The following is a 13233-nucleotide window of genomic DNA, read 5'->3' as shown; positions in this document are numbered from 1 at the left end:
GGGGCGGGGCGCGCGGAGCTGAGTGGCCGGCTCCCGGCGGCGGCGCGTGCGGCAGCTCCAGAAAGAGCCGGGGCGGCAGCGCCGAGCCGCATTTCGCAGCCGGCGTCGTGCGGAGCTCGCAGCAAAGGTGACGGGCTGGCCCCCCTCATCCCCCTTTCAGGGGCGGGGGTACACGGATGCACCCCCCCCTCCATCCCGCCCCGAGCTCCCGGGATATTTTGGGTAACCTCCCCTCCCGCTTTGTGTGTGTCCTTGCACAGATGCTCCAGGTAGCAGCAGCCTTCATGTGCGTGTGTGCAGCAGCCTGGTGCAGTCAGGCGCTGGCGGCCGCGGCGGCGGCCGGGGGCAGGGCGGCCGGCGGTAATTTTCTGGATGATAAGCAATGGCTCACCACCATCTCCCAGTACGACAAGGAGGTCGGGCAGTGGAACAAATTCCGAGACGTAAGTTGATCCATGTCAGCGCCTCGCGGCTCCCCTCCCCCCGCCCGCGCCCACCTGCCGGCCGCGGCGAGCGCGCCCCGGGGAGGCTGCGGGCACAAATTGGCACGAGTCCCGGGGGGCTCGTCCGTGCCCTGCTTCCCCGTCTTCCCAGCGTGGCCAAAAACAGCCCCTGCGGTGAGATACGGGCTCAACTTTGGGCTGAAGGATGTTCCCTCACTGTGGGAATCACCCCCCCCCCACCAGGGTGCCACACACTCCCAGAAGGGTCCCACACACTTCACCCCTGCCTGCTCCCACCAGGGTCCCACATATCCCCCCTTGCCTTCCACCAGGGCCCTGCACCCCTTCCTCCCCCCTCCTGCCCCACATATGCATCTGTCTGCCTGTATGCACCCCCCAGAGTCCTGCTCAGCAATTTTCCCCCATGCCCTGCTGGAGGATCAGTCTAATGGACCCTTTTGGGAACTTCAGGGGGTGGGGGGGTAGGAGATGCCAGCTCTGCCAGGGGGGAAGAGGCACCTGCCCTATTGTAAGAGCCCAGATCTGTTGTTCAGGTGACTAACTTTTGAGAAGCAATGGGCATTTCTCTCTTTCTCCCTGCCTGCCTCCCCCCTTCCCCGCTCTTTCCTCTCTGCCCAATTTTATGCTGAAGACTGTGATGATAAAAAGGGTTAAGGTGTGCCACTGCATATGAATGCCTTTGCAAAGGATTACCCTAGGAAGGGAGGCTTGTGTGGAGGGGGGGCTGGCATCTGTTTGCTTTTGCACTGTTAGCTGTGACATGTCTGTCATTCTTTCCACCTGATTTGAGAGGAGACTTGTAATAAACTGCTCTCTTCCATTGTCAGTGTTTGGGATGTCAGGTAGGCAGCCATCCAGAGCCAGTCAAGAGTGTGTTCACTGGGGTATTTCTCACCTGGCCAGCTATTTTCCCCCCACCCCTCGTGCTGGAATGGCAGAGAGACTTGCTTAATCAGTGCACAGCTTCCTTCTCCTCTGTAGCCGAACATGAAACTTGCAAGAGTCGCTGAACGGGCAAAGTAAGAGAAAAGAATGGTGAAAAACCCATTGCCTGTGCAGGCAATTAACAGAAATCAGATTTGACTTCATAAATCGGTTCTTGATTCAATCATGACTTCTGTAAAATGGAAGCACAGTGATTTCTTTCCCTGAAATAAGGCTAATGGCAGCTATTCAAAATATAGTGTGCATATCTCTCTGTCTCCTGCAAAACACTAATTTCTGACTCAGAAATGTATTGTGAATACCTTGCATTTGACTCAATCTTTAGTTTCACTTTGCAGCGGTAAGGAGTCCTAAGGTGTATCGGTGAAGTAACAGGATGTATGTGTATGGTGCTGCTCCTTTTCTTAAAATGTTTTCTGAAAGGTACTTCAAAAATAGATCATACTACACAGCCCGTTTCAAATGGGCTACAGATGGCCTATATGTCTGACCGTTAGCCCTAGTTCTTTCTATGTACATCAGTTTGTGAAAGCTTTCTCTTACCTTTTGAGAAAACACTTCCGCTTTTATTTCCTGTTGGCATAACAAGTGAATCTACAGGGTTGTCATGTGTTTCAAGTTTTTGCTCTCTTCATTGTGACCTTGAATGAATGCTTTCCATTATCTTTAGTATGCTGCTTTTTATTTTTCTTTGAATTTCAGTTCTGACATATGAAGTCCAGTGTCTTTTTATAGCGTTCGTTTCATGTTGTTTGCTCATTGGATTCCTGTTGTTCTAATGTTGGGATGTTCTGATTTGGGACTCCAGTATCAACAAGTTCCTTCTCTAGTTTCAGTGATGATGTATTGCTATAGTGGAGTCAAATGGTTCTGGTGAAATTCTTTTTTTGCTATCCTAAGGGAGCCATGTGCACTCTCACTTGTTTGTAGAAGATCGTTACTGTACTTTAATGTATATTTTGCATGAGGGATGTAGACTTGAAAATTAAGGCTATATGACTAAGAAACAGACCTACTGTTTCAGTAACGGGAAAATTCACTTCCGTTGTTTTATGTTTGTTAAGTATTGAGAATCAATGTTGTGTTAAAGCTAAGTTTTTTATTTTTGCTTTGAATAGCTCTTAGCTACCTGGGGTGGCCTGGGGGTGGGAGGGGGCAAGTGGAGAAGATTTTAAGTTGCCATACTCTAAATCAGCTTGTTTTATTTATTTTCCTGAAATATGTGATTGATATGGTAAATGGAGAGAGAACTACTTAAGGCTTTCTTTTTTAAAATAATTGGACAATTGGTCATTTATATAAAGTATATTTTGTGATGTTAGAGATGCTTAGTACAAACTGATATCTGTCTCTTGGGTGCCTACTGGCATATACTGGATATTAGCCAGATAATTTACTCTTTGACAAGTAGTGATCCTCATGGGTTTTAAAGGTAATGGTTCTGAACAAATGCTGTGTGCAGAATACTTTTTTTAGGCTGTCCTTACAAATATGCTCTTTTCATTTGTTTTTATAAAGCTGTTCTACTTTTCTTATCCAAAGTAAGGTTTAGTGTGTAGTTGTTTAATTTTGTTGGTATTGAACATTTTAGCATTACAGGTCAGTACAACACAATATTAGCTTTTGGTGCTTTTTGGTAATTCATGGAATATAACTGGCATAGATTTTAATTTTAATTAACTCTTGTAGGTAGATTGCTGTGCAGATACAGGCAGCTATGAATTGCTGTCCATTTTTTAACGATAACTCTTGGTAGAAGTATTTTACTGAAGCTGTAAAATACAGCATACTTAGTAAATTTGCTGACATTACTATGCTTCACTCAGAACTTTAAACTGATCTAAGAAGTCTTAGGTAGTAATGACCTCCCCTAAGGGAGGTCAAAATATTGCCTGCTGCCTTAGGACAGAGTAACACAGAACCGATATACTTGAAACATATGTAGGGGTAACTCTTGTATTATTTTAAAATAGAAAAGTCAGGTATGAAGCCTGTGAATTCAGTTATAGCATTATTTAGAGAAGCAAGCTGTCCTCTTACTTAAAACCCTTAGCAGATGTGTGGCTGAGGGAGAATACTGGTGTGTAGAGAAATATTTTGAAGCTCAACCTATGAATTAACTGACAAGATTGATTATGTGGAAGATAATAACCCTTACTTCTGGCTTATTGCTTCAGTTTTCATAGAGTTATTTTATTTTCAATTTATAATGAAAGAGTATATAGGGTAGTTCTGAAAGAACTTTACATAAACATGGGATATTTTTAAACTAAAACTAAATCTGCTCTAACATTAAAAAAAAAAAACCCTTCTGGTGTCAGCACTATAGATTAAGAAATAGAATTGTATTCATTAACATTGCAATAACAATAATACATTACTGAATCTTTATTACTCCTCATGGATTAACATGTAACTGGTTATCTTATTTTTCTTCCTTTTGACTAAATGTCCTCACTCTAGATTTTCATCTTTTGACAAATCTATTCCGAGTTACCTTGCTGTAAAAGTGGAAAGCTGGGGTGCATGTTGGAAGTATGTTTGTCTGTTGACCTTGATTTCTGTTCACTACCCCTGTTGATGTCATCAGGATTCTATTTTGCACAAAAATTGGGGATAGAATGTTTGTTAAAGACTTGTATAGATCTTTTGATGTGTACACATTCTTATTCTTGTGCGATTGTATCTGACCAAAGTATGTGACTACAGGCTGCATCTAATCTGGACTTTGGACAGCTGTGGAGAAAGTGGAGCTTAACTGTGACTCGAAGCATTTTTACACTGTCTCAGTCTAATTGCTGACTAGGTGCAGACCAAATATCCAGCATGAAATAAAGCAGTCTCTGGGTTGCTGCACTTTTATGCGGGCTTCCAGCTCTCTGGTAAGTGCTGCAGTAACACTGAGAGAAGGTCAGAATTCGGGAAGGACCCAGACATGTCTCCATTTCATTTAACTAAACCCTATCTGTTCCTGATTTGGAATGATGGTATTGTGGCAGGTGCTATGCAACAGATTCTTTTGTTGGCCAGATCTGCTGGATTTATGGTGCTTTCAGTTGATGAACTAGATTAAAGTGGCTGCTTCAGGGGCAAATCATTCTCTCATGTCAGCTTTACTTATAAATAATATATATTAATATTTGTAACATTACAACCATGAGATTGTAGAGCATAATGCTATTATTCATGATTGCCAAAACTGATTGTGCACTTCTTTTTAAAGCTTTTCAAGTTGTATTTTATATAAGCAAGAGACACCCCCCCCCCCGTATAATTGTACATAAGATACAACTTGAAAAGCTTAAAAAAAGTGTGCAATCAGTTTTGGCAATCGTGAATAATAGCATTATGCTCTACAATCTCATAGTTGTAATGTTCTAAACACTCTACCTGGTTTGTGGATCAAATGCATCCTACTGGCAATGCTAGAAATATGTGACAGTAAGCAACATGTCAGAAGAAATCTTGATGAAACCTAGGGTTTTTCTAGTCCTCATCTCTTGGTTCCAAAAATGTTTATCATACTTCCCCTCTTCTTCCCTTCCAGTTATATTGTACAGTGTTTTTGAGATGAGACTCTCTTCTTGGCTTATCTGCTTTTTAATTTTTTTTTTTTTTTAAAGAGCCCAGTATTTCAGGTGAGTGGCATTTATTTTTGTTTAAGTCAGGGGTGTTAAATGTATGACCATAGAGCTAATGTGTTTGGCCAGCTGGGGTATCAAAAGGTCACTGGAAATTGGGGGTGATGGCTTGTCATCCTCCAGCTGCTTAGTCACAGCAGTGGCAGTGAACAACCTCCCCAGTTGCTGTCCCATGCTGGAACTGCTGCCATTGCTGTGTATTTTGTGCCTGAGCCAGAGCTGCTGGATGCCCTGGGTTGGGACTGGAGCTACTACCGCTTTTACCGTGTGCTTCCAGGCTGGACTAATTCATGTTCAGAGTTGGATCTGGCCTGCAAGGATCACCATGGTTCAGATCCAGCCCAGAGCACAAGATGATTTTGCCATCCCTGGTTTAACCAATACAGCTTTTGTTTTTACAGGTATCTGATGCATATTGTAGCATTTTTGTTAGAATTAAATTGGGAAGATAGACTTCTGAATTGGAACTTGTTTAATAGTTTGTATGGTTGCTTCTTGATAACAATGACAGTTATCTCTGTAAACAGGATGAACTTCTTAAATTTGGGGAGCACCTTTTTGTTTCACTTTTCCAAATTTGAATTAAATATTTTATTTAAGCAATAATGGCCAACAGGGCCTTCAAAACATGCTGACCTACTGAAGAATTTGAGTTTGAGGATGGAGTCACCAGCCATTAAAGATATTTAAAATATGGTGAAGTCCTGGCTGTTCCATGGGTGCCGTTTTTGTTGTTGTTGTCATTGTATAGTGGAAGCCTTTCCACAATCATTAAAACTGAGCAGTAACTGGGAAGTAGGCTTTCATTGCAGTAGGTTAAATAACAAACTACCATGTATTGAAATTTCAGTGGCTGAAGCATAGTTCCAAAGACCCTTCTTATTTGAAGTGTGCAAAAAAGACTTACTGACTTTGGCACTTAGGATTATTTAATCATTTTAGTTGAGTTTGAAAATACTATTTATATGAAATCTACTGCTTTTATCAACTTCTGCTTTCTTTTACATTACAACATTCTACTCCTAAGCAAATGTTTCCTTGGGGTGAGGGGTGGGGAAGCTTGAGCTGTTAGTCTGATACAATATACAGGAGGTGGAGATGAATAGGACTTTGCACTACTTGGATAAATAAAGACATTAGAGAGATCCTTGGCATTATCTAGGTAGAAATTGAAGTCCTCAAGAAAAGTGAACCCCATGCTTCCATGCCATGTCAAGTAGCAGATCCTTTAGTGAATCTAGAAAGAGGCCCTAGAGGGGAGTTGTGGCAGCCTTCCTGCCTCTTGCATTTTGTTTTGGTAACAATGGGAAGGCACGGAAAGATTTTGGTGTCTGTGGTAGAGTATTGGGTACCTGAAAATGATTAAACAGCCACCTCTTCGGTCTCTGTTAATTTGTTGGAAGTGACAGGAAATCAGGATTCCTTGATGTAGGACAGGCCAGGCATTTTGTTTAAAATGAGAGCATATATGGTGCTGATCTTTTAAAAATAAAGTAAGGTCAGCTGTTATAGATTTAAAAAAATATATTTTTCCTAATGTTTTTGGTTGAGTCTGTGATGCAGTTTGGCCTCAAATACCTGACTATAGAACTGTTCATTTTTTGTGCTACTGAACCTTTGCGGGCTAGTTGTAATTACAGCTGTTACTTCAGCCATAGTTTGCTAGTAATTATTTGCATACCACATGCACCGTTATCCTGAAAAATTAGTCCTCTGAAATTAGAGTGCATGTCTTTAAGCTGGGAAACTGATTTCTTTCTGCCCAGAATAGAAGCATGGAGATGGATGCTGTTTCTTTTTCTTGAGTAGGTGCATGGAGGGTGGGGTAGAAGACTTCACTCTCTGAAGACTTTCGGCTTCAGCTGCAGTTTTAACCCTTTCTCAGTTGAATTGGAACAGGGACAGAACCTGATCTTCAGCTCACCCTCCCTTTCCTGATCAGACAGTTTAGGATTAGGCTCTGTCCCTGCCCCAGACAACCATAAGTCTGGAAAAATCTTTTTGTCTTCTATTCTGCCTTCCCCAAAACAAGGTGAACGTCTTATTTGGGGGCATGGTATGCAAGCAAATCCAGTAACTTTGTGTTGTGTCAAGGATGGGAGGACGTGCGTGTTAGTGGTTTGATTCTTTTAAATGAAGACTGCATTTGGATAAGTTGCGGTATTGAACAGCTAGCATGATATTAAGATTGCATGAATAATGTAATTCAAAAGGGAAACGTAAGCAACATTATAATCTTAGTTTTACTTTTTTACTGCTAGGAATCTAGTTCAGTTTTCTTAAATGCTATTTTTCTGCAGAGGTCTTGAGGTTCCCAACCTGGGTGAATATTGGTCCGTACTGTGCAGAATGGCCAGTGCCTCTTGGGCAGCGTCTGTAGTCTCAGTGTTTCATTGTTTGTTCTCTAGTCCTGTTCCGTTTGCCTCCTGAATTTTGTCCTTATTACATTGGTGTATTCTTTTTGTTTTTCTTCATGTAGACAAGATAACTCTTGTCCTTTTCCCCTCCTCATGTCTGTGTAGATTTAGACAATGTGAAATGTACTACAGTGTCACACTGTCTCAAATATTCAGCTGTTCTTAGCACTGCATTTCGTCGTTCTGAGCTTTGAAGGACAATATGAAAATGGCTGTCCTACAGGTTATCTATCAAGATTTCATTTATTAAGTAACAGATTTTTGTGTTGAGAGAGTAGGAAGAAAGCTTAAGCTAGTTCTGGCCTCTGAAATACTTAGCACCAAGGCAGCTGCTTTCTGTCAACCATAATCCTGGAGTGTGTTTTATAGTGTAAAAGCAATTGCATATGGATGTGTGAGAAAAGAGGAGGAGAAAGAACCATAAATAAAGGTACTTCAGATGAAATAAATCTTGGAACTGGACAAGAAAGCAATCCCTAATCTTTCCTTGCTGTTTCTAACTTGTCATTGTCAACATTTTAAATATAAGTTTATTTGTGCTTTTTTGCTCCTTTTGTATTATGGTTGACTTATAAGTTAGGTGCACTATACACTTTTTTTCTTCTGACCTGCAATAGCTGCTAACTTGCTCATTTAAATATAGCATGTATTGTCCATCTCCCAAAATGTTGAATCATTTAAACCACAGTTGTCAATGTTCCAGGGGCTTATTTCGGCCTATGGAGCGATATCATCCAGCTCCTGATGCTGCCCATGGGTCACTTAGCAACCTACAGGCAGCATGCAGAGAAAGCTGGATGTGCCTGTGCTCTGTACAGGGCATCGGTTCCAGCTTGTATCCTGGAGTGGCAGAGAGGCTTCCAGGAACAGCAGATCCCTGGTGGCAACTGCTCTGGTTCTGTGCTGCACAATCTGGTGGCAGTGGCTCAATCTGTGGATCCAGTGTGGATGGTGTACTGGCCTGTGTCACAAACCCAGCCTGCAGGGCTATGAGTTTTTGACATGCCTGATGTAAACCAAAACTTCTTGGAGGAATATACCAGTATCAAGAAACTGTATGGCATTCCTATTTGAGAGGCCCACCCCTACCCATCCTGAAATGCCTGCAGTACTTATGAAAATTGCTTAGAATAAGGAGATGAAGTCTTAATTTCTGCCTCTTCCTGATTCAGACGAGGGACTTGAGTCTGTTTTGCCACGTGACAGGTGAATGTTCAGACGTTCAAATTTTTCGGGCTGTTCTGTAGTGATGCTGGTTTCTTTCAGTTTGAAAGACCATACTTTCATTCATTCAGTTGTAGGAGAAGGAAACATTTCTTGAAACTAGTGAAAGCTCAAATGACACAGTAAGACCATTTTCTATCTAACATTTATAAGTGACCACTTTTCTGTTTTTACTTTTTTAAAAAACCTAGTATTCTTAACTTGAAAATTTAAACAACCAGTGGCTGTCTTTTATATGCTCCTTACTTTTAAGAGTGGGTGACTTTTTTATGGGTTTTTTTAAAGAAAAGATGGGGAAAACTTGGATGATGAGAAAATGTGGAAGCACCTTTAGCAGTTTACACTATATAAAAATTGTTTGTTTTGTGTGCATTTGGTTTTCTCTTGGTGTGTTTTTAAGTTTCAGCTGCAAATACCTCCACTTTTGGTGGAGTTCTTAAAATGAGAACTGTTTTCTTTAAAAACCAGTCTGCTAATCCAGAATGACTGTTTAATTTTAAAAGTTTAAACTCTCATGGAAGTCATTAGCTCAGAAGTTCTTTATAAGGCTGATATTTAGGATTTAAGTAAATTGTAATATGCTTTAGATTTGGCTTCATAACTAAGGTAAAGCAGATAATTGTTTCATCTTTCTTAATCTCCCTTTCTCTAAACAATAATTTTTATTTTACTTGCTATAAGTTTAGTGAATATGGATATCCACTCTGTCTAGTTTCACCACTAAATCTTATTGGGATTGACTCTTGCCGTCTGTGCCTACTTTAGAGTTGTGTTAAATGGCTTTGTAAAACTGCAGTAGGTAGTAGCAGGGGAAGAAGCTGCAAGAGTTCTCTGTGGTAGTCTTAATTTTTCTCACTGAGCAGGAAGAGTGACTGAAACTGGGACCCACTATCAAGTGAAATAAATATGTAACCCTCCCACCCCTGCAAAAAAGGCCAAGTGTGTGGTTTTTACCTTTTTCCTTTTTTTCCCCTTGCATTTGTCATTCATGCTTGTGTTACTCTCTGCTGTTAGCCACTGCAGAGATGCTATGTCTAAAGTACCAAAAATTAAATTATTTGAAGAGCCAGCATATTTAGTTTAGTGGTAAACATTAGACTGATCCTTAAACACTTTTTTCATGGCAAAAAGCAAATAATTCTCATGTCAAAAACCCTTCCTAAATCACATTATCTGAGAATAAAATTGTTAATTTTTTACATTGCATTTCCCCCCCCTAATACAGACATTGAAAATTGTACTTGCTGTAGTATTTTTTGCAAACTGGTATGTCTGAAGTTTAGAAATAATTTTTAAAACCAAAGTGGTTTGTGGGTGGTTGTTTTTTTTTTTTTAATCTCTAGTTGATTATGTTCACTACCAGAACCTGCCATATTTATTTTGGGTACATTTATCTTGGTAATGCAGAGTGCTAATAATAGTAGAAAAGTAGGAAGGGGACCTCCAGGGTTAAGTACAGACGGTCAAAAAGCCCAAGGTTGAATTGATTCAATCTGCATAGGTTAATTTAAACTGCATAGATTGAACAATAAGCAAGTAAACAGACATTCACTTTTGATTCCAGAAATGCAGGCACATGCCTGCAGTAGCCCAGGCCAGAAGCCAGAGGGTGGTAGAGCATACCTCCCTGCTCAAATGGAGCAGACAGCTTGGGCCCAGGCTAGCCTTCCCATCACCCTGGGGTGTGTGTGCTGGGGGGTGGGGGAGGAGTGGTGCATGGAAGGTGCAAAAACATCTTGGGATGCTGGGGGACTGTGAGCGAACTTGAATTCGGAGGGGATCTGGGAAAGAAGTTCAATAAACCAGGGGAACCTAAATCAGTTAAGTCTGGTTCTACATCCATCCAGGTTTTATTTTAAACTGGTTTCAGCCATTTTGAAAGTGGTTTATGTTTACTGAACTTGTGTTATGTTACAGATTTGAACTAGTTTCTGATCACTTCAGTTTTATGTGTAATTTCTGTCCTTGGCCCAGAGATCCTTTAGTCCAACCTCCTGGATTGGAGTCCATCTCTATCCAATCCATCCCATTCAAGTCTTTGTTATATCTTTAGGAATAGGTTAGACATCGATCCCATTGCACAACTACAAGACATACTTCCCCCGAATGCCAAGAACATTCCTAACTTGCCCCAGATAAAGCAGCGGGTATAGAGGGTTGTCAGTGTCCTGTTGCTACAGGGGTTGTTTTATGCACTTGAGAAATTCAGGGAAAAGGGCCATACCCCCTGCTACACGACAAGACAAACAACCTCACAGTCTGTACCAGTCTGACCATGTGGTCCCACTTCTGGAATCAAAAGAAAAGAAATGTTAATTTTTGGGCTGACCCTGAGTAGGGGGCAAGAGGTGGGAGGAGGATTCATCACAGTTTTATATGACAACGAGCCACACTGAGATGCATGGGGAAAAAAATACCCTCCATTTTGCTGTGCAACTAGACATCACACCCTCTAACTAGAGAGCATCAACTCCCTTTTCTTCATCCTCTCCACAAACTTATTCCAGCTGCTTTAAACCAGTTGTGGAGCTTGGCTTCATTCTGCTGCTGGTGAGCATGGCCCTGTCCAATATCTAGCTGCTCTGAGCTGGAGAGCTGTTTTTGTGATCTGGGGCTGTGGGGGCAGTGTGGCAGGGGGAGGAGGGTGGACACTGGACTTCCAACTGTTGATCTTTACACAGCACCCTGGGCATAGCTACTCCTAGAACAGTGATTCTCAACCTTTACAGTTGCAAAACTCCTCTACAACAGTTCTAACCATGTGGGGTGCTGCCACATTAAAAAAACAGTTGTGCTCAAATTACCTTGCTTAATTGGGTATGCTTACTACTAGGTAAAACTACCCCGTGCACAACCAGACTGGGAGGGCTGTGGCATGCGCACACTTTTCCTGCATTAAGGCTTGCAGATTCAGCCTAAAGTAGGCAGGTCCGTGCTGGCTCGTGCTACAACTGTTCCCAGTCTGACCCTGCACAGCATCAGGAAACCGATGTACAAGACAGATGAAACTGTCCACACAGGTGGATTAAGAGTCACTGGGGTCCTGGGCCCATGCCGTGCTCTGTAGCTGTGGTCTCCATCCCTGGGTGGCACAGTAGGAGCAGCAGCCAGAGCAGGATGGGATGTGCTGCCCCCCAGGCCTGGGGTAGGAGCCGCAGCTTCCCCCACCCGCAGGTATGCACTAGATCTGGACCCCAGGACTAGTTGTGCTGGCCCATGCATGAATCCACCTATGGTCCCATGTGCCCCTTGCAGAAGGAGGGTGAGGGGTGGGGTGAGGAACACAAGGGAGATGTCACCAGACCCTGTTCCCCAATAAGGCAGCTGGATACAATGGAATAAGGTTACACTTAATTCCTTAAAATGTTAAACTTCTATTTCTGTAACAAGTCACCACCTTTGCTGCAAGACTTGGGTTACTCCTTCCTTGTTACTCTTTTGTCACGGTTTTCAGGGACTTGAGCAAGGTGAGAAAGATCACATTTAGGCATACTAAATTTACTTAGTGTACCGAACAGGTGGAATAGGATTTACCCATATATGCTAATGATCATTTGATTTTTCTAGGTATTTTAATAATTAATTTTTAGATGATAGTTATTTGCAACAACTTGTAATATTAAAACAATGTACTGTACTTCATTACCTTATAGTAATTATCTTTTATTACTTGTTAGCTTTTTCTTGGTGACATTTACTGATTGCATTCCCTATTCCATACAAGTAAGTCTGATTATTTTGCTGTTTGCGAATAATGACCTATTGGAGACATCTAGTTCAAGGTACAGGAATAAACGTGGGCATGGGAAACGGGAAAATCTGGAATAAAATCTTGCCTGTATTAAGTCATTGGTAAACCTCCTGTTGACTTTTGACTGTGGGAGATAGGATTTCACCTCTGTATTCTAATCTACTCTTACTGTTGTATTTGTCTTGTCTCTGCTCTAAAGCAAAGCAATAAGGGCTAGAATCTGAAAGGTGATGCTGATCAGGATTGTTGGGTCACTCACATTGCGGTGAAGAACTTGTCCCAAGCTAAATTATTCTTCAAGTTTTATTGTAAGACAATTTTTTTGTGATCATGCTCTCTTGCTTTCTTTCTTTCTTGTTTCTCCTAGAGCAGCAGAGGATTGTTCTGTTCTGAATTTGTCTTAAGTGGCATTTCTTAAGCAAGCCTTAATTTGTCTGAGTGGCCATTTAGGAAAGCAAGGACCCTGAGGCCCTCTAAAAAGCTGAAGCTGTCTTTAGCTAGAAGAGTAGCACTGAAATTTGAGTACGTGTTTACTGATGGAATTCTTTTTAGGTATGAAAGCTGTTTTGGCAATGATAGGAGGAGAACTTTCTTCTCATTTTTACCTTTTAGGGGTCATTGCAAGTCCCCTGGCACGGCTTTATGAACACTCGTGGTGCTCTGGAGAGGTGCTGGAGGACTGGAAGAGGGCCAACGTGGTTCCCATCTTCAAAAAGGGGAGGAAAGAGGACCCGGGGAACTACAGGCCAGTCAGCCTTACCTCGATCCTGGGCAAGCTGTTCGAGAAAATT

General features: G+C 41.9%; 1 protein-coding gene across 2 annotated transcripts in view; it reads left to right on the top strand.

Moving 5' to 3' along the window:
• The first annotated feature begins 13 nt into the window (after nt 1-13).
• Nucleotides 14-13233, top strand: part of SPOCK3 (SPARC/osteonectin, cwcv and kazal like domains proteoglycan 3) — a 703183-nt gene continuing 689963 nt past the window's right edge. For both annotated transcript variants that reach the window (XM_019521753.1, XM_019521752.1), the window contains exons 1-2: nt 14-127; nt 261-443. In XM_019521753.1, coding sequence (XP_019377298.1) covers nt 261-443 — 183 coding nt within the window. In that variant the 5' untranslated portion in view covers nt 14-127. The remainder of the gene's footprint in view (nt 128-260; nt 444-13233) is intronic.

This window comes from Gavialis gangeticus, unplaced genomic scaffold (genome assembly GCF_001723915.1).
Source record: "Gavialis gangeticus isolate Ggan-Ray unplaced genomic scaffold, GavGan_comp1, whole genome shotgun sequence".
In the NCBI taxonomy this organism is placed as follows: domain Eukaryota; kingdom Metazoa; phylum Chordata; order Crocodylia; family Gavialidae; genus Gavialis; species Gavialis gangeticus.
Note: the sequence above shows the minus strand (reverse complement) of the source record. Positions and strands in the feature narration are given on the sequence as shown.